Source organism: Sturnira hondurensis, unplaced genomic scaffold (genome assembly GCF_014824575.4).
Source record: "Sturnira hondurensis isolate 20B ecotype Veracruz unplaced genomic scaffold, ASM1482457v3 Scaffold0007797, whole genome shotgun sequence".
In the NCBI taxonomy this organism is placed as follows: Eukaryota; Metazoa; Chordata; class Mammalia; order Chiroptera; family Phyllostomidae; genus Sturnira; species Sturnira hondurensis.
In genome coordinates, this window is record NW_028080428.1 from 1,371,783 (window position 1) to 1,390,051 (window position 18,269).

The following is an 18,269-nucleotide window of genomic DNA, read 5'->3' on the forward strand; positions in this document are numbered from 1 at the left end:
CTAAGGTTTGACCTGGAGACTCTGGGTGACATGGGGAACTTCTCCTCAGGTCCACCTGATCCCCACACCACTGCCTAGCCACCTCAAACATAACTCCCTGGACGTTTTGGCCAGCCCACAGTAGAGCTTCAGCAGGTCAACCCTGATGTCCTGGCCGTAGGCTCAATGCAACACAAGGCAGGCCCAGAGCACCCTGGGTTTGCAGCCACTGTGGGTTACCTGTGGCACATCGCCCCCTTCTGGGAGCATGGAGAATTGACAGAACCATGCCATGAGATCTGCCCCAGGATCTGACCAAGCTTCCAGTTCCAGCTCTGCTGCCTGCTTACTTGACTTCAGGCAAGCCATCTAGCTCCGAGAAGCCTCTGCTTCCACCTCTCCAAGAGCAGGATGAATCAACAGTCTCTGAGGATCCCCCTCAAGCTCAGACAGTCTGAGTCACATTGATACCCATGGGTCCCTAAGGAACTGAGCGCTGCCTTGGGCTTATGAAAGAAATTGCCCTCATTGCCCCACTGGGGTCTGAAATAGCCACAGGTATTGTCCTCACTCTTGTTCCACAGCCCAGATGCAGGCTCATCCTCCTCTTCCCTGCGCTCTGAACTACCCCTTCTGGGCAGATGATAACTACTTCGATGGGTGCTGAAAAGGCCCTGGGAATGTGGGTCTTGGTGTAATGCTAGCCCACCAGGGAGCCCTGGGCCCCGAAAAGTGCCCAGAGCCACCCCAGCCAAGGCCCACGGTATATGACCAGGGCAGCATGCAGGAGCCCAGCTACTGCTCCTGCCTCCTCCACTGCCCCTCCCACCCCTCTCTAAAAAGCACCTGCCAGGATGCTAAGCTCCCCATTCTCTCTCCAGCCCCATCCAAGGCAGGCTTCTCCACCTCGGAGGACCAAGGTCTTCGGGGGGCCTGGGCTACCTACTCCTAGCTCTAGAGCAAGGCCACCAAACTCCCCATGAGACACATCCTGTGGCCAGGCCCTCAGTGCTGAGAGGACAGTCTTGCAGGAGAGGTGAGCCGACCTCTGACAGGGGCACGTAGTGCTGGACACAGTGGGAACAGGGAAAGGTGGAAACCGTGGGCGAGGGAGGAGGCAGAGTCGCGCTGGCGGAAGAGCACCCAGAGCAGGGGTGATCCTGCGGGGCTGAGGGGGTAGCTGGTCTAGGGCCAGGCCCCGGGCCCCACCTTTGAGGTCAAGGTTGCGGGCGCCATTGGAGTGCTGCGTGACAGTGCGGGAGTCGATCTTGAGCGTGTGCACATTGCCTGGGTCCCTGGACACCACCACGTTGTGCCACTGGTTGTCATTGACCGGTTTGTCCGAGTTCCCCTTCATCAAGGACGGGCCATTCCCCAGGTCAAACACGTAGTGGATGTACCTGCCCCATGGTAGGGAGGAGACACTGGGTCAAGGTGGCAGCGATGCTGGGAAGGAGGGACTACAGCTGGCAGGGGCCCCAGGAGGAAGGGGTAGAGTGGGAGACCTCCCAAGGGAGAAACCCAAATCAACAGCACCAGGACCCCAGTCCTGGGGAGAACATGCAGAGGGAGGGCCACTAGGGAGCTGGGGGGGGGAGAGGGGGGTGGAGGCAGCACGGTCTCCTGGGATCAGGGACAGGAATGCTCTAAGGTGGGGTTTTCTCGGGTAAGAGAGGCCACGGGAACACGGCCCTGTCTTCTGCTGGTAGAGAGGGCTGGAGGGCTCAGGCCCAGACAGTGAATGAAGAACAGACACAACTGGAAAAACCCTGGCAAGGAAGTAACTGGGGAGTCACCAAGGCAGGAGAAAGGGTGCTACTTCACCATCTTGGCTGGTGGCTGGGCCCTGAATCAAGCTTGGCCTGCGGCTGGCGGGGGATTAGACATCCCAGCCAGTGGCTAAGGGGCCCTATCTTGGCCAGCAGGGAGAGGGGACCACTTCCTTGACAGCAGTGCAGCGCCCAGCACCTCACCCCTTGACCAGCTCAATGACAATGAAGTCGTTGCCGTTGCCAGAGTTGAACAGGAGAAGCCCATCAGGGGCTGTGGTCTTGAACTGGAAGAAGAGGTGCATGGAGGCATAGGCTTGAAGAGTGGCAAGTGCCAGGTAGCTGCTCCGACTCTTGAAGGTGACAGGATCTGCCACAATGGCACGTAGGCCAAAGCGAGCATTGAGCTCGCAATAAGTGATGTCCCCGTCCTTGCACTGGTCCATGTAGGGCTGGCCGTTGAACACCAGCCCACTCAGGTGCCCGATGAAGTTGGAGGGCACCACAGAAATGAAACGCCTCTCCGTCATGATGCCCGTCTCGATGTTGTAGAACTCCAGCCGCGTGTGGGCTCCTGCCATCTGTCCTGCTCAGGACAGGAGACAGAGATGAGGGGTGCGGCTTTGGGGCACAGACTATAGGATCATTTCTGAGGTTGGGCCATGGGTCCCCAGGAGCCTCCCCCACACACAGGGCCACACAGCAGAGACATCAGCAAACAGCCCCCAGGTAGGTGCTGACAGCAAGCATGGCTCCTGGATCCAGGAGAAGTGGTGGGACTCGTTAGTCCTGGGTTGACAGGCTTCCAGACACTTGCTGCCTGCAGGCAGTCGAAATGGTCCCCGGGGTCCAGCCCCTGTAATATACCACCCTTGAGGGAGAAATGACAGCAGCAGCTTGAGAGAATGCTGCCCTAGGCAGTGGCCACCCAGAAGAACAGGGCCCAGAACATGTCACTTAGAGACATGTCCACCTCCCTGGCCGCAGACCACCTACCCTCCACAGTCACGTTGTCCACAGACAGCTGCAGGTTCCTGCCACGCCGCACTACCCGCACCGTGTGCCACTCGTTGTCATTGAGTTTGTGCCCCGCAAAGAGGGTCTCAGGGCCTTTACCTGCAGCACCAAGGGGGGAGTGAGCGTGGCACCTGTGCACTCCCGCACACCCTAGCCCAGGCACAGAGCCTCACCACCCACAGACATGTGCAGGCAGGCCCACACACAACCTACTGCACACATTTGGCTGGGCCACACACCCATGCACACAGGGACACACAGGAACAGGGCTTTGTACACACCCAGACACACTCAGTACTACCACTCTGTGCGGTATCCAAGGGCGCTGTTGGAAGAGACTCGATGTGAACCATGCCTTGTGAGGCCCTGCCCACGGACACTCCCAACCAGCACCTCTCCCAGTCTCCTAACGACTTTCAGTGTCCGTGTGTTCGGCCAGCCCCTAACCTTCCGGCATGCACCCACAGACCTAGAACTTTCAGAGCCTCACCACACACCCGCTTCCTCGCTGGCGGTGGAACCTCCACACAGACATACAGCCCCCCATCTACATGGGGACCCAGTGTGACCTTCCTGCACACACAGGTTAACTCTATACAACCTGACATGGAACCACGCATGGCACATTCAGCACCATGGCCAGAGAGGAGAATGGTTTTTTTAGGAATTATGACCATTGATCAAGACCAGGATTATCTGCTTCCAAGCCTAAAAAAGATTTATCTTTAGAATGGTGCTGAACCTTGCAGCGCTCCCAGTCACCCCTGGGCTCCCCAGTGCTCAGGCCAGCAGGGAACAGGGCTCATCATGCATACGCACGCAGGTACCACTCACAGAGACACACTCAACACACAGAGTCCCTCAGCCTACACCTGCCCTGTTCCTGCGTTCTCCTACACGACCTCAGGGCACGCCATGCAGAACCACTGTGAGACAGCATTGAGACAGGACACTGGGATGCTCAGAAATGTCCACGCACTCTCCATCTCACCCTTGCTGACAGCCTCACTGTCACTCTGAAAGCACCCCCCATTTACAGAAACTCGGCCTCTAAGGGACACAGGCCCTGGGAGAGCTGTTTTGAGGCCCTGACCAAGCAAGCAGGCCTCCACTCCTCGCAAGTCACATCTTCTTTCCTGCGTGCCTCGCCCTCCCCCTTGTGGTCACCTGTGGAGGTGCAGCAGAATATCCTAGTCCCTCTCTCCAGCCCCTTCCTGTCCAGGAAGAGTGGTGGGCCATCCTAGGGCAGGGGTCACCAAGTCTCTGTCCCACCCTCTTTGGGATGATGAGATTTCCTGGCCTTCCTCTCCCCAGACCTGGTGAGCATGCTGACCTCAGACCCCCAACAAACTTGCCCTGGTTTGGCTTCATTTGGCCCATTCTGTCTTCCACAGCCACACACCCCCCCCCACTCTGGCTCCCCTCCCCACACCCACTGCCCAACCCCCACACAATACAGTGATGAAGGCTTCTCCTCCCCCCACCATCCCTCCCAGACCCCAGTGTCCAGAATCCCAAGCCCCTTGGGGCTCTGCCGAAGAAGAGGGAAGCCACTTACTGGGTGCGCAGCCGACGCGCAGGCAGTCTGGGGGGGCCATGGGGCGGGCAGAGGGGAAGGGGAGACAAAAAGGCAGAACAAGTTTTTTTTTTTTTACATCCTTCACAGGGAGGGGTGTCTGCAGGCGGGGGTTCCCCCCCGGGGCCACTTTCCGGGGACCACGCGTGCCCAGGTGCCCTCTCTCCCCTTCCACAGTTGGGTCCCTATACCTGCTGCCCCCAGAAGGGCTCCAACCCTCCCCAGGGCTGGGGGGCAAGGCAATCAGGTGACAAGAGGGCTTGCTTCTCCCTTCTTAGAAGGGCCCAGGCCTCTCCTGTCTCAGGGAGATGGGCACCTTGGGAACCTCAGTGTACAGGGGATCATCGGGGGCTGAGGGCTTGACCAACCCAACACCGCCCCATTTCTGGAAGGGAGATGCGCAGGCCGGCCAGAGTCCCTGCCTCCCCTGCCCTGGGACAACTCCCTGCTCAGAGCTCAGGTTGTGGCACATCACTACCCGTGCCCTCTGGGCTCTGAGCTAAATGGAGAAGTCTGCCCCAGGGTCCCCTTCCGGTGGCCATATGCCTCCCAAAGTCCCAGGGGGCTGGCACCACCCCTACAGGAACCTTCTTTTTACCCTTCCTAACCCACAGGATGCCAGGCTGTCACTGGGGACCTAGTGGCCCCTCACCCTGAAGAGGAACTGGTATTTATCTGTTTCCCTAGGAGGAGCTACGGCCTCATAGATGGGGACACTGAGACCCCCCAAAGCATGACTCTGAGGGCACAGCAGGTCATGGACCAAGCAGGCACCATAAGCAAAGTCCCCTGCCCCTGCCCCAGTGTGGCTGTCCCCCAACTCCAGGCTCTAAGTGCCCCACATGGCCAGAAAGCAGGGGCTGTCTACACAGAGCTGCAGCCTGGGCCTCTGGCCGATCCCCTGCTGGGGCACATGAAGCCCAGCTGGCCAGCCCTGCAGAGGGGACAGAGTACCGGAGCCGTGAAGTTGGCAATTAGGGTCCTGAATGTCTTGCTCCTTCGGACCCAACAGGCAGGAACTGCAACGTCCTGCACCAGGAGGCAGAAAAGCTGGGTCCTAATCTCATTTTGTGACGGGCAAATCTCTCTAAGCCTTAGCTTCCTTTCCTGTGATCTGAGGGGCTTGAACAAGAGGATCCTGAGCTGGGAGCAAGAAACAGGTATTCACTGGGCTGTTTCTTGCCTTTCAGAGGGGACAGGGACAGTCACCAGCCCTCAGTTAACAGCAATATCGTGGCATCCTGTGACTTGTGCCAGAACAGGCTCTGCCAAGAGCCCCAGGGGCTAGAAGGCAAAGGGGCGTAGGGGAACCTGGCATCCCTGGGCCCTGAAGGTCCCTGCAGTGGAGGCAGGCAGACTCCCCTGTGGCTCTGGGCGGCACGGGCCCTTCCGACAGTACAGCTGAGTTCCACACGCGTTGTCAACCGCAGCAGAAGAGTGGGGGGAGCAACCGGGACCCTGAGCCACAGCCTGGCACCACGGGGAAGGCTGAGGAGGCAGGAAGTCAATGGACAGGCACAGAGGGGCGGGGGGGAGTCAGAAGTTCCAGAAAGAGGAAAGAGAAAAGGCACAGAGAGAAAAAGAGGAAGAAAAGGGGAGCAGAGAGGAGAGGAAGCTGGACAGAGAGGGGAGGGGAGGAACGTTGGGGGAGGGTGCCAGGCCTGGAGTCAGGTCCCAGGGGCTCTCTCGGGGCCAGCAGAGTCTTCACCAATGAAGGGTCCAAAAAAGAAAAAAGAGGGCCGAAAGGATAGGCTGACTCCAATGGGGAGAATGCCCAGGGAGGAGTTCAATTCTTTCCCCTCCCCAGCAGGGGAGCACCAGGAATGGGGAATCCATCTGTCCAGAGAAGAGGTGTCAGCTCCAGGCCCACCCTCTGCAGTGAGCACACTCTCAGAAGCCCCTGCTCTGATGGGGTGTGAGGAGAGCAAACTCTGGTTGAAGATGGGCACCCCAAGAGGGAGTCAGCGCTGTCTGGGAGGAAAGCCAGGAATTGCAAGTGAGGGGGAGAAACAGCCCTCCAGTGCACCTCCCCGCCCAGCTCGGGAGCGTGGGCTGGTAGCCTATGGACTAGTAACACGCTCCTCGAGTTCAGGGATTGGACAGAAGCGACTGGTCTGCGCAAACCCACCGAGGCCCTGGTTGGACAGAGACCAGGGTGAGGACATGAATGTGTGATGGTACCGGTGGGAAGAAGTCACCTGCATGGGAAGGAACTCAGAGAAAGAACCCGGCTACCTGGGCTCCATCTGACCCCCCTGCCATCCCCATCCCCCACAGATGGAGGGTGTTGTGGGGGGCTTCTATGCAAGGAGCCTCAGGAGCCCACTGGCTGGAGCCCCATCTTAGAGGTGACATTGCAGAGTGGCAGTGTGCACTCCTGGCGCAGCCCTCATTAGACCTGTTGCCCCAGGAGCCCAGCCAACAGAGGGAGCTCTGACCAGCCCCAGGTAGGCACGAGGTGCCCTTCCATGGCCCCAGGGATTGAAGGGATGTAATGTGTATTTAGCCTGGCGTACAATGTGAACGAGAGTCAGACTTGCTCTGTACAGCTCAAGAGGGCAGAACTAGGTCCACAAGTGGGCATTTCAGAAGGGGGGCTGCCACCTAGGCAGAATGACCCGATGATTAGAATGGCCACCTCAGAGACAAGAATTCCTGACACGGACGATGTCTGAGCACAGGTGGGGAGCTTCCCGAAGTGCTGAAGGTGGTGGCTTCCGAGGGCCCCTCCAGCTCTAAGATCCTTTCATTACAATGTGCCCTTCGAGTTACTGACAGGTGGGAGCACATGGGCACACCTGCTGCAGGGCAACTCCAAGGAGTGTGAGGAGGAACAGGTGGCCGGGCTGAGTACTGGCCCCAGGGGCCGCACCCAGGGCAGAAGGAACCCAGGGACGGAGGTCACACTGGAACAAGATGAGGAACCCAGAGGACTCCAGGCGACCGCTCTGCTCCGGGGCTGCAGACAGCAGAGCCCTGGGAACCTGCTCAGCATCTGCAGAAATGCTGGAGCCTGGGGGACAGGGCGGGAGGCACAGCCCGGCTTCTCCGGCAGGTTTCTGTGGCAGCCTCTGCCTGGAAGGAAGCAGCACAGCCCCGGCCCCTCTGGGCCTCTCTGGCCTAGCACACACCCCACCTGCTGAGACAGGCACTCGGTGCCTCCTCCCCCACAGTGGTCACTGGCAGACGGCTCCCTCTTCAGGACAGAGCACCGCGTCCGTCGACATCACTCCACTGAGCACCTGGGGAGCAGCACAGCCACCTGCATACGGCTGGCTTCCCTTCCCGCAGGATGAGACCACGAGGCCGGAGGCCAGGCCCCAGCAGGCTTCTCTCCATTCCCTAGGAGCAAGTCCAGCCCAGGGCTGGGGCCTCAGTGGTGCTGCTTGTCTGTGAGGCCCCGCAGGCCCTACATAGCATGGGGATCACAAATCGGATCCTGAAGTGGGGTCACCAATGTGAGAGGAAGCAAGCCTCCGGCCTGGCTCTAAGCTACCGTCCCTATACAAGTACGATTCTCCTTCAAGAAGGCTGGTGAGTCTCTAGCACGTGTCTTGCATCTGTATAATGCGATCACTTCCATTATTCCATTTGAGCCTCAAAACTATCACAGAGAGTAGGCAGAGCAAAGATTCTTGTCCCCATTTCACAGAGAAGAAAACAGAGGTCAGAGAAGGAATGACTTACTCAGTCGTCAAGGAGACCAGGACTAGAACCCAGATCTCCTGGCCCCGAGCCCACTGCACTTCCCATGGCGGCCCAAGGCTGAGTGGCTGGGTGTGGACAGCCTGTTGTGTCTGTGTGACCACACAGTGACCACACAATCCTGTATATACACTTTACTTGGTATTTGTGGGCACAGCTTGTCGTGAGCCATGTTAAAGATAGCATCTCTGTGGATGGGACTAGGCACAGACAACGGGGAGAGGCAGGTGGTGAGAACTGTCTTGCTGACCATCAGCCTGAGAACCACCTTGCTCTCTAACTTCTAACTACTTATCTGGCACAGACAGAGAACCACGGCCATGGGAAGCCATGGCTGGTGTGGCTCAGTGGATTGAGCGCCAACCTGCAAATCAAAGGGTCACCAGTTTGATTCCCAGTCAGAGCACATGCCTGGGTTGAGGGCTAGGTCAGATCCCCAGTAGGGGGCACACAAGAGGCAACCACACACTGATGTTTCCCTCCCTTTCCCTCTGTCTAAAATAAACAGGATCTTTCAAAAATGCATAAGTAAAATAATATAGTAGTGTTTAAAAAAATGGCCATGGGAAGGAGAAAGTAGACCCTAAGGGTGAAAGGTCCTGAGGACCCCCAGAGCATGTTTTTCTGGCCAAGGACACCGCCCCCTGTCTAATCTAGAGAAACCCAGGCTTCTTCGTGGGGGACCTAAGGCAGTCCAAGGGCGGGACAAGCATCTGCCTGCCTGGCAAACAGAAGGCCCCCGAGTCCCCCTGCTGTGTCCCCACCACACGCAACCCTGGGCACACAGACCTAGGTGGTCCGAGCAGCACAGGGCCACTCAGGGCATCCTGGACTGGTACCTCCTCACTCCTGTGACCGTTTCGGGGTGCCTGGGGGTGTTGAACAGACCCGTAGAGGTGTTTCCCACCCCGCCTTCTCCTGCAGCGCTGCCCCCCGCCACCCACTCTGGGCTGTGATCAGGGCTAGAAGCAGAGCTTCAGGGAACTGTAAAACCACTCCAAGACCCTGGTTGTCTTCACGCCTCCCTGCCTCCAGCTCCCATCTCGCTCTGTAAATCCTTGTCCTAGGAGTACAAAGGCCAGGTGGCCAAAGGGGGAAAGGAAAAAACATAACCTAAATGTATTAAGTTCTTGGGCCCTCAAAGGGCCACAGTCTATCCCACGAATGCCCCGGAGACCAGCATTAGCTGAGATTTTAGGTAAATATCGAGAAGCCCAAAGCTGTGCTGTCTCCAGCCGAGGGTCCTAACCTACCCAGAAGAGCCCCCCTCCTCCTCCTGCCCGGGACAGGAGTGCCCTCGGTGGCCTGAGTCTTCCTACCCCGCAGGCCCATGGTGCTGCTCATCTTTGCTTAGAGGGGCTGGTCGGAATGGACAGATGTGACCCCCGCCTGGACAGCCCAGGAGCTTTTAACTTCCCTGACCCAGAAAGTTCCATGATGGAGGGGCCTCGTCTCACCCGCTACTATAGCCCCACGTTTGGTATACTCCTGGCACCCATAAGGTGTCCCATAAATATGAGCCAGATGGGCGAGCCTGCTGTTTTCTGTTCGCCCAGCAGGCCTCGAGGTCCTGCCCACATGGCACCCAGAGGGCTGTGGGGTGAAGTGGAGCGCGGCCCGCTCTGGGCAGGGGCAAAGGCACGAGCCCTCTGAAAGCAAGGGCCCCCACGCCCTCCCTCCCACCCCCAGCTCGGGTAGAGGCAGGCAGGAAGGCACTGAGCTCTAGGCAAAGGACCTGAGTTTGAGCCTGGGCTCCCCGCCCCTCTACTCCCATCACCCCCACTAGCTTTGTCACATTGGATAAGGCAGCATATGAACTTCAGTCTCTAAAACAGGGACAGTAACACCTCCCTGGTCCCACAGGGCAGCTATGGGACTCCAACGTGAAAGCAGACAAGAGGAAGAGGACATGTCTCGAGGTATCCTGTGCTGCGCGTGCACCTACACACAGAGACACAGACATACACAGCTCTTTAAGCACCGGGCCTACGAGGGCAGCTGTGGGGGGCGGGTCCTCCTCAGCTCCGGACCTGCTGCTGCACCGAGCCCAGGCTCAGCACCAGGGCGCTCCCCCAGTGAATGAACCACCCATGAGAGAGAGGGTGAGGCAACAACCCAGAATGAGCTGTCGGTGCATGTGTGCACGTGCACGGGACGGAGGCCGCCGAGACCCATGTGAGAACCAAGGAGGGCAGCTGTTGTACCTCGCACTCTCTCAGACAGCTGGTGTGGCCACATGTGGAGCAGCCCCACACGATGCTGCTGAGTGCAGAGCTTCACCCTGCACCGGCATCCTCACCGGGATGGAGCTCTCAGGGCCCCGACCCTCCCTACCTGCAAACTCTCACTGGGCCCCCACCAGCTTCTCCAGACAGAGGGGGTGTGAGTCAGAGGCGAGGTCAGGGAAGGGGTCAGAAGCACAGGGTGGGGTGGTTACCGAGGTTGACAGTGAGCTTCATCTGGCCCCCGTCCAGCTCGAGGCGCAGGGTGTCGGCTGACTCCCTGGATGTGGTGGCCATCATGAGCCCATACGCCCGCTGGGACATGAAGCGCAGGGACACGTCCTCCGCCTCCGTGTGCATGGCGTTCGGCAGCATGATCTTCATGTACATGGAGCCGTCATAGCTCAGGACCGTGGCCTCTGCCCCAGGGGTGGGAGGAGATCAGGGTGGGGGACAGGCAAAGGCCAGTGGAGGGAGAGAGAAGATGGAGAGAAACATTACAAGGAGGACAGGCCCAGGGCCCGTCTATGAGGGGCACCCTGAAGAGGAGGGGCCGTGGACATAGGCAGCAGGACACCTGGGATGGAGACCAGCCTCACCTCTCTCACAGACCCGCCCCAGAAAGCCGGTCCCGACGCAGTCACAGACGAAGCGGTTCCAGCCCTCTCGGCAGACGCCCCCGTTGCGACAGGGGGCAGACGCACACTGCTTCAGCGTCTCCCGGGAGCAGAAGGGGGCAACACCCACAGCCCCCTGTGCCTCGGCCAGGCCCCGCAGGTCTCGGCTACGCCCGTCTATGAAGAGGTCCCGCACACAGCCCACATAGCCAGCCCGAAGCGCCGCTGTCCACACCTCCGGGGGCAGGGGCATTTCCACTCGCCCCCCCTCAGGGAGACCGCCCAGGTACAGCTCGCTCTCCAGGTCCAGAATCTCACTCTCCCCAGTGGCCAAGAACGGCGTGCTGCGGCTGTTCACGGAGATGGAGCCTAGGGATCAAAACAAACTGAGCCTCAGTGAGGAGGGCCAGGTGGAGAGGCCACAGGCCCGAAAGGATGGCTGACCTCGAAGCCAGGCCTCTCCACCCCACACCCTGCAGCAGCCCTGGGTGGGAAGCTCAGCCTCACTCCTCTGCTCAGATACTGTCTGACGAAGGTACTCCCAAATTCAGGAGCTCACTTGAGCCAGCTCCAGCCCAGCTGCCATGTCAGGTCCAGACTCTTCCTTCCCCACCTGAGCAAGTCCTCGGAGGATGCACAGGAAGGAGGTGGGCACACCCCAAAAGGGCTGGGTCATTCACAGCTCATTCTCCCCCCCGAGTCCCTTAAACCAGCAACTAGAGGCACAGAACCCTAGGGAGGCTAAAAGGGTGGAAACTAGGGTGTCCCCCCAGCACTTACTGAGCATTTAGGAGTACACGCCAGATGTGTAGCGCTTGACTGACACCACTTCAGTTTCACAGTAACCCTACGAAATTGGTCCCTCCCAATCCCACTGTGAAATGGCAGAAAAGCCTTAGAGAAAATGGGGGACCTGCCCAAAGGACCACAGCAGGTGAGGAGCAGCACCAAAGCACCCCACCCAGCCAGGAGCCGCCGCCCGGAGCCCACTTTCTCCGCCCCCCAGCCTGGAGCCCCTCTGCGGCTGGTGGACAAGATGGGCAGGCAGGTCAGCTCCTGGGGCCTGTGAGGCAGGACGGCAGCCAGGAGAAGGGGGGCAGGCCCGGAGCTCGGGAACAGTAATAGTTCTTTGGAAGGAGGAGCTGGTTACCTTAGAAAAAGATTTGGGACCAGGTAGGCCTTCAAAGGTTCTACTGAGCAAGAGGAGATGAAATTGGGGATAGGCCTTACCCCAAGGCCACTCTAAACATGGAAGGGAAAAACCCGACTGTTCAGCGATGGACGACTGGGCAAACAAAATGTGAGGGGTGACACGCAGTGGAATATCGCTCAGCCATAAAAAGGAGAGAAATGCTGGCTACAGCATGGGCGATCTGTGGAAATATTCTGCTGAGCGACTTAAGCCAGGACCAGTGCTGCACAGTCCCACTTACCGGAAGGGCCTGGACCAGCGTTCAGAGGCAGGAAGCAGGGTGGTGGTTGCTAGGGGCTGAGGGAGCGGGATGGACGTTTGTGTTTAACGGGGACAGACGTTCAGTCTGGGGACATGAAAACATTCTGGAGATGGGTGGTGGTGGTGGTTGTAATAATGTGAATGAACTTGACGCCACTAAACTGTGTACTTAAAATGGCTAAAATGGTAAATTTTATGTTATGTGTAATTTACCACCATTTTTCTTAACCGTGGAAAAAGTCAGAGAGCTTTATCAGAGTGACTACCCAGGCTGTGTTTGTGTGCACGATGGATGCGGGCCATTGGACAAGGCCAACGTTGGTCAAGACAGGGACCCAAGGACCAGCCGGACCCAGTGGGCAGGCTCTGGAGTTTTGTGTGAAGCTAAGGAGACCAGTTCCTAAAGGCAAAGTGGAGCAGAAGGCCCAGGGCTTCTGTGGAAGGCACAGGCAGCCTTCTGGCCTAAAGAGTTACTGATCACGGGAGCGGAAACGCCAGGAGGCAGCACGTGAAGCCCCCAGGTGGCAGCAGGAGACCAACCAGGGAGGAGCCCACGCATCATCCAGCCCTGGGAAGGCAGCTGTTCTCTGAGGAAGGGAGAGGAAGAAACAGCTGGCCTGTGAGACGTGGACACTTCCAGGGCCCATGGCTGCCCCCCTCCTCCCGGGTGTGGGCGGATGGTCACCCCACCGGGCGAAGGCCTGGTGCAGTGACAGCTGGGGGAAGCACACAAATTTAGCTGACATTAGGAAGTGCTTACATTGGATGATATGTCCATTCTTGTTATATCAGTTCTCTCTTTCTCGGATACGTCTCACGTTCAACAAGATGAATTAGGCAGAAAACAAAAAACAAGAGGGGGATGGGAAAGGGGGATGGAAGGTTCAAGGAGAGGGGAGGGTGGCCAACGGCCACAGGAGGTCCACCGAGTAGCACCCGCCTGACCTCAGCACTCTCGGCTCTGCTGCTGCACTGTGCTGGAGTCCCCAAGGGGCAGCACTGTCGGCTCCCCCGCCCCCACCAGAACGGGGGGGGAGGGCTCCGTGACAGCCGAGACTGTCTAGCTCCCGGCGCTCCCCACTCCAGCACCTGGGACAGCGCCTAGCAGAGCGCGTGCTGGTATTTCTAAAGTGAATTAATCCAACAAAGTTGGATGTATCTAGACAGAAGGGAGGCATAGTTGGGAAGAGTTTTAGGGGAATGACACATCGACTCTGTGGGGACACCATGCTAATGCTTGTACAGTGTTCTCTGTTTTCCCCTCTTGGTGACCCCGACGCCATGATTTCCGTTATAGGTGAGGAAGCTGAGCTTCAGTGGGGTTCAGTGATGGGCCTAAAGCTACAGTAAGTGAGAAGCACTGAGGTGTGAGCTGGGGTGTCCAAACACTATGCTGGTTGCACCCCGGGCACCACAACGGGAGTGGCCCTGGAGGGGCTGGGAGGGCCAGAGGGGTGGGGGAGTCCAGGAGAGACCTGCAGAGGACAACAGGGCACGGAACAGAAGTGGCCAGGGTGAGGGAAGGGACCAGAGGCCTCCTGACCTTTGCGCCCGTCCCTCTGGAAGTCCACGTGGCACCACTCGCCGTCATTGACCTTGCGGCTAGACGCCCGCAGCTTGATGCCCCCGGAGCCCATGTCCAGCAGAAGGTAGAGGTAGCCATCCAACAGCTCCATGGCAAAATAATCGGCCCGCTGGGCAGAGCTGTGGCTGCCCGTCCCGGCCCCGGCCCCGGCCCGCCGGCCCTGGCTGAAGAGCAGCAGCCCATTGGGCTCCGTGGTGCGGAAGTCCAGGGAGATGGAGCCAGTGCGCTTGGCACTCCAGCGGGGCAGCGCCACAAAGGCCTCGGGGTTCTCAAAGGTCACGGGGTCCAGGGCAGCCACATCTTCGCAGCGAAATGACAGGTCCCCCTGCAGCTTCATCTTGGGGTCCCCTTCTTTTGCCAGGCGGGATAGCTCCAGCTTGAAGTCATTATTCTTATAGACCACCTGCAGGGGGGGACGGGGTCCAGAATGAAAAGGCGGAAGGGGCTTAGGAACCTGGCCACTCCTGCCCAGCAGCTGCCAGCACCATGGGACCCTGCCACCCAGCCCTGGGGGCTCCCTGCTCAGCACCACCAGACCACTGGCTTGGCCTTTGTTCTAGAACTTCACACACAGAGGCCATGAACAAGCAACTCCCATGCCCCATTTATTTTCTCTGTCCTGTCTTGCCACCCAGCACTAGAATGGGGCCCATTCCTAACACTGGTGGGGAGATCACACCACCATCTAGCTGACGCTGCCCAGCTGACAAAGTCTTTTCATTTACACTCTCATCTGTTCCTCACACCCACCGTGAGAAGCAGGTAGTAACCGCTCATTTAGCAGATGAGGAAACGAAGAGTTAGACAGGTCCAGGGACTCGGCCAAGGTCACAGAGCTAGTGAGTGGAGGAGCTGGGACTCAAGCGCAGGGGTTTGATCTTCACGTGCAACCCTCTGAGAGGGTGGGGACTTCTAAGGTCAAGGACGAGAGAGAGAAGCCTCCCGATGCAGTCAATGGCCTTGGGTTTTGAAGAGAGGTCTCCCACCATGGACTTGGAAGGCACAGAGGCCCAGGAAGCTGGCCAGGTCCAACTAAACCACACCGAAGACAGGGATAAAGGATTCCCAGGCTGACTGCAGCCCCTTCCTAGCCCTACTCACGTCCTTGAGGCAGCCCATGAAGTTGTTGCTGACGGGCGAGCCTGGCAGGTCGGCTGTGTTGGGGCTGCCCCCGATGTAGAAGAAGTCGTCCGAGCCCAGCATGGTGTAATCCTCCTGCGTGTAGCCTGTGGTGGTCAGGATCCCGTCCACCGAGATGGTCACCTGCCCAGCCCAGGGAGTGGGGGGAGAGACAAGGAGACAACTGGCATCAACTCCCTGGGAAGAGTCCAGGGCTGGGAAAGGGAGGGGCTGGGGGGCAGAGGGGGAGGGGGACCCCCATTTTTATGTCTGCTTGTCTCAGAGGAGGAACAGTGTGGAGGGAGAGAGGGTAGGGGGAAAGGAGGCAGCACAAGATTTGATGGTGTCAGGGTAGGCGAAGGCCCGCCCCACAGCCCCCAGCTCAGCAGGCGGAGGCCTGAGGGCACTGAAAATAGTGCTCACCAAGAACCGGTTCCTGGGAGTGGCTCCGAATGGAAGTGGGAACCCCAGGGCGGGCTCCAGTGTGGGGGATGCAAGTGGCACCCTCACCCCCTCCTCTTGAAGACGTTCTCTGGGCCCACACGTGGTTTCAGAGCCTCTTTCATAAACAAGACAGAGACACCAATTCTCCTCGGACCTTGGTGGCTTCGACTCACCTGCAGCTCCCCGTTCAGGGTGCTGAGGCAGCCTTTCAGTCCCTAGCCCAGTAGGGAGGCGGCAGAGAGCAAGGACACGAGGAGCAAGAACTCAGATATTCCTGGGGAATCTTGGAACTTACTGGGGAACACTGAACGGCCTTCAGGGCTGGTTCCCACCACTACGCCCCTTTCCTGAGTCAGTCTCCTTGCCCCCAGGGCCTTCTGTGTTCAGGTCACTCTCTCGTCTCCCAAGGAGAGGGCAGTACTGTACCTAGTCACCAGCCTGCCCTCCTCTCCTTGCCTTCCCTGCTGATGCCACCATTGTACCCTGGGGAGTCAGGGCCAAGTTAGGAAACAGAGGGGGACAAAGCTGACCCTGCACTGAAAAGTCAGGTGAAAAAACAAGATGAGTAAGAACTGGGGGGCACGTGGTGTTCCAAGGAGGTGAGGAGGGCTCAGTAGTGGCCTGGGGGAGGCAGAGTGACCCTGGCAGGGAGTGGCAAGTGCAGGGAACTCTCAGGCAACCCACTCTCCAGGCAAAGGCCCACCTGGCCCCTGAAAAGTCCACAGGAATGACCCACGAGGGCTCCAGACACCCAGCCAGGTTGTGGGGAAAGAGTCAAACTCTGTGGGACCAGGAACCCCCACTCTAGGAAGGCTGTCATTTAGGATGGGTCAGTTGGGAAGAGTGGGCAGGTTCCTGCAGAGGCCATCAGGGAGTAAATACGTGCTTCCGAAGGCCATGGTTCACCCCACTTCTCACTCCCTTAAAGTGCTTCGGCACCCCCTTTTCAGGAAAAGTCTGGAGACTGCGGCCTTCCAGTCACCAGCTGTGGCATCGCCACCCTTAGAAGTTTATCTGCACAGGCCACCAGCCATCATCCGGCAACCAGTCTCCAGAGTCCCACTGTCATGGGGGCAGAGGAGGCTACTGGGACCCCCAAGGGACATGAACAGAATGGGAGCAAGGGAACCACCCCCACAGGACCCTTGAGTCCCCCTCGTGCTGAGCTGGGGCCTCCCAGTGAGTGGGGAGGGGGCTGAGCAAAGCCAGGGCCGAAGGGGCCCCTCCAGGGCACCATCAAACCTTGTGCTGGGGGAACTAGGTTCCAGGGCAGGCAGTAAGGGGGTATCTTTGTGGAGGGGGGTGGTTTGAAAGCTTTTGAGTCTGGGTTTGAGGAGAGGGCTAGTCATTATTCTTTCTTCTTCCCTCCATCCTAGCTGGGAAGTGAGGATCTGGGTAGACAAGGGGAGGGTCACAGTATTAGTCACAAAACATGCAGACGAGATCAGACTGGGCAGAAGGGGGCTGGGGAAAGGGAAGGGGGGGACTGGGCTGAAGGGGTGGGGACAAGACAGGGGGGCAGGGTGAAGGGGTCTCCCTGGGACAAATTCCATTCCATCCTGCCCTCTACCTCCAGTCTTGAATTGGGCCACTAATTAGCTCCTGAGGCTGCAGCTGGTCACCCCAAATAGACGATCAGCTCCTGAAGGACAGGCCCCTAGGCTGACATGTCCCTGTAACCCCACTAATCCCAGGACAGTCCAGGGACACATCATAGTCATTTAAGGCAACATCAAGTCACCTCATGATTCGGGGCCACACTTGGATGTCACTGTCTGTGCCCCATGCATAAATCCTACACCTTGGAGACTGGTGGGCAGAGCCTCGGGCCGCCTCTAATTGCTCTAACGCACCCCTGCCTCCGCCTCTACACTCGGCCTTCCAGTTCCCCCCAAGCCTCTTAACCGTCCTCCCTCCCCAGCCGCAGCTGCCCGGGCACCCGAAGGCTTCTCCTTGGCCCAGTCCATTTGGCCAGTTCACCTGCCTTTGCCCTCTCAGAGTTACAAGGACCTGACTGGAGGAGGAGGGGTGCACTCCTCAAATGCCCTCCAGACTAGGGGCAAATCTGACCGGGCCTCATAGCTTCATGCAAATCACTGCCACTTGGGGGCCCCTAGAAGAACAGGGTCGCCTTAATCACCCTATCTGTCCTCCAAACCCACAACTCCTTCTTTACAGCAGCCCTGGCCCAAGGGGTGGAGGAGAGGGGAGCAGGGGGTGGGGAGAATCAGGAGATGCACGGAGGAAGGGCGGTCAGCCTGGGGTGGGGGGAGTAGAGAAAGTGGGGAACGGGCACTGGGTGGAAAGGAAGCCAAAGGGCAGGGAGGGGAATGGAGGAAGGTCTCTGGGGAAGGCAAGGGGGAGATGACAGATTAGTAAACCCAACTGTTCCCTCAGACAAATCAAAGTCCAGACACAAAAATGGCGGGTTCGTTAGTAAAAGCAGGAAACAGGGAAATAATTCCCCTGTCCCCCTCCACCCTGGGGGCTCATGATGCCCCTGCCCCCCAACCCCCCCGCGCAGCTTCTGGAAGGGGAAGGGCCGGCGGGGAGGAGGGCGGGGGGGCCATGCAACACAGAACAGCCACTGCATCAGGGGCACGTGCGGGTTAGAGGGCCGGGGTGGGGGCCGGCCCAGCAGGGGAGGCGAGAGAACACAGCCACCAGTGAGAAGGCAGGAGGGCCAGCGAGGTAGGAAGAGCAGAGATGGAGGCAAAAGAGCCGTGGGGGTGCAGGAAGGAGAAGCTTCCTTCCAGCAGAGGAGGGGAGAGGGGCCTCACTAG

At 58.8% G+C, this 18,269-nt stretch overlaps 1 protein-coding gene across 18 annotated transcripts in view; it reads right to left on the minus strand.

Annotated features, from left to right (window-relative positions):
• Nucleotides 1-18,269, minus strand: part of NRXN2 (neurexin 2) — a 94,089-nt gene that overhangs the window by 40,227 nt on the left and 35,593 nt on the right. For 6 of the 18 annotated variants that reach the window (XM_037053099.1, XM_037053093.1, XM_037053097.1 and 3 more), the window contains 8 exons: nucleotides 15,025-15,186; nucleotides 13,882-14,326; nucleotides 10,868-11,254; nucleotides 10,484-10,687; nucleotides 4,324-4,350; nucleotides 2,745-2,864; nucleotides 1,953-2,334; nucleotides 1,189-1,379 (listed from right to left, as the gene is read on the minus strand). In XM_037053099.1, the coding sequence (XP_036908994.1) occupies nucleotides 1,189-1,379; nucleotides 1,953-2,334; nucleotides 2,745-2,864; nucleotides 4,324-4,350; nucleotides 10,484-10,687; nucleotides 10,868-11,254; nucleotides 13,882-14,326; nucleotides 15,025-15,186 (1,918 nt within the window). Of the gene's footprint in view, nucleotides 1-1,188; nucleotides 1,380-1,952; nucleotides 2,335-2,744; nucleotides 2,874-4,323; nucleotides 4,351-10,483; nucleotides 10,688-10,867; nucleotides 11,255-13,881; nucleotides 14,327-15,024; nucleotides 15,187-18,269 lie in introns of all 18 variants that reach the window. The other 12 variants (XM_037053098.1, XM_037053092.1, XM_037053086.1 and 9 more) reach the window with 2 other exon arrangements.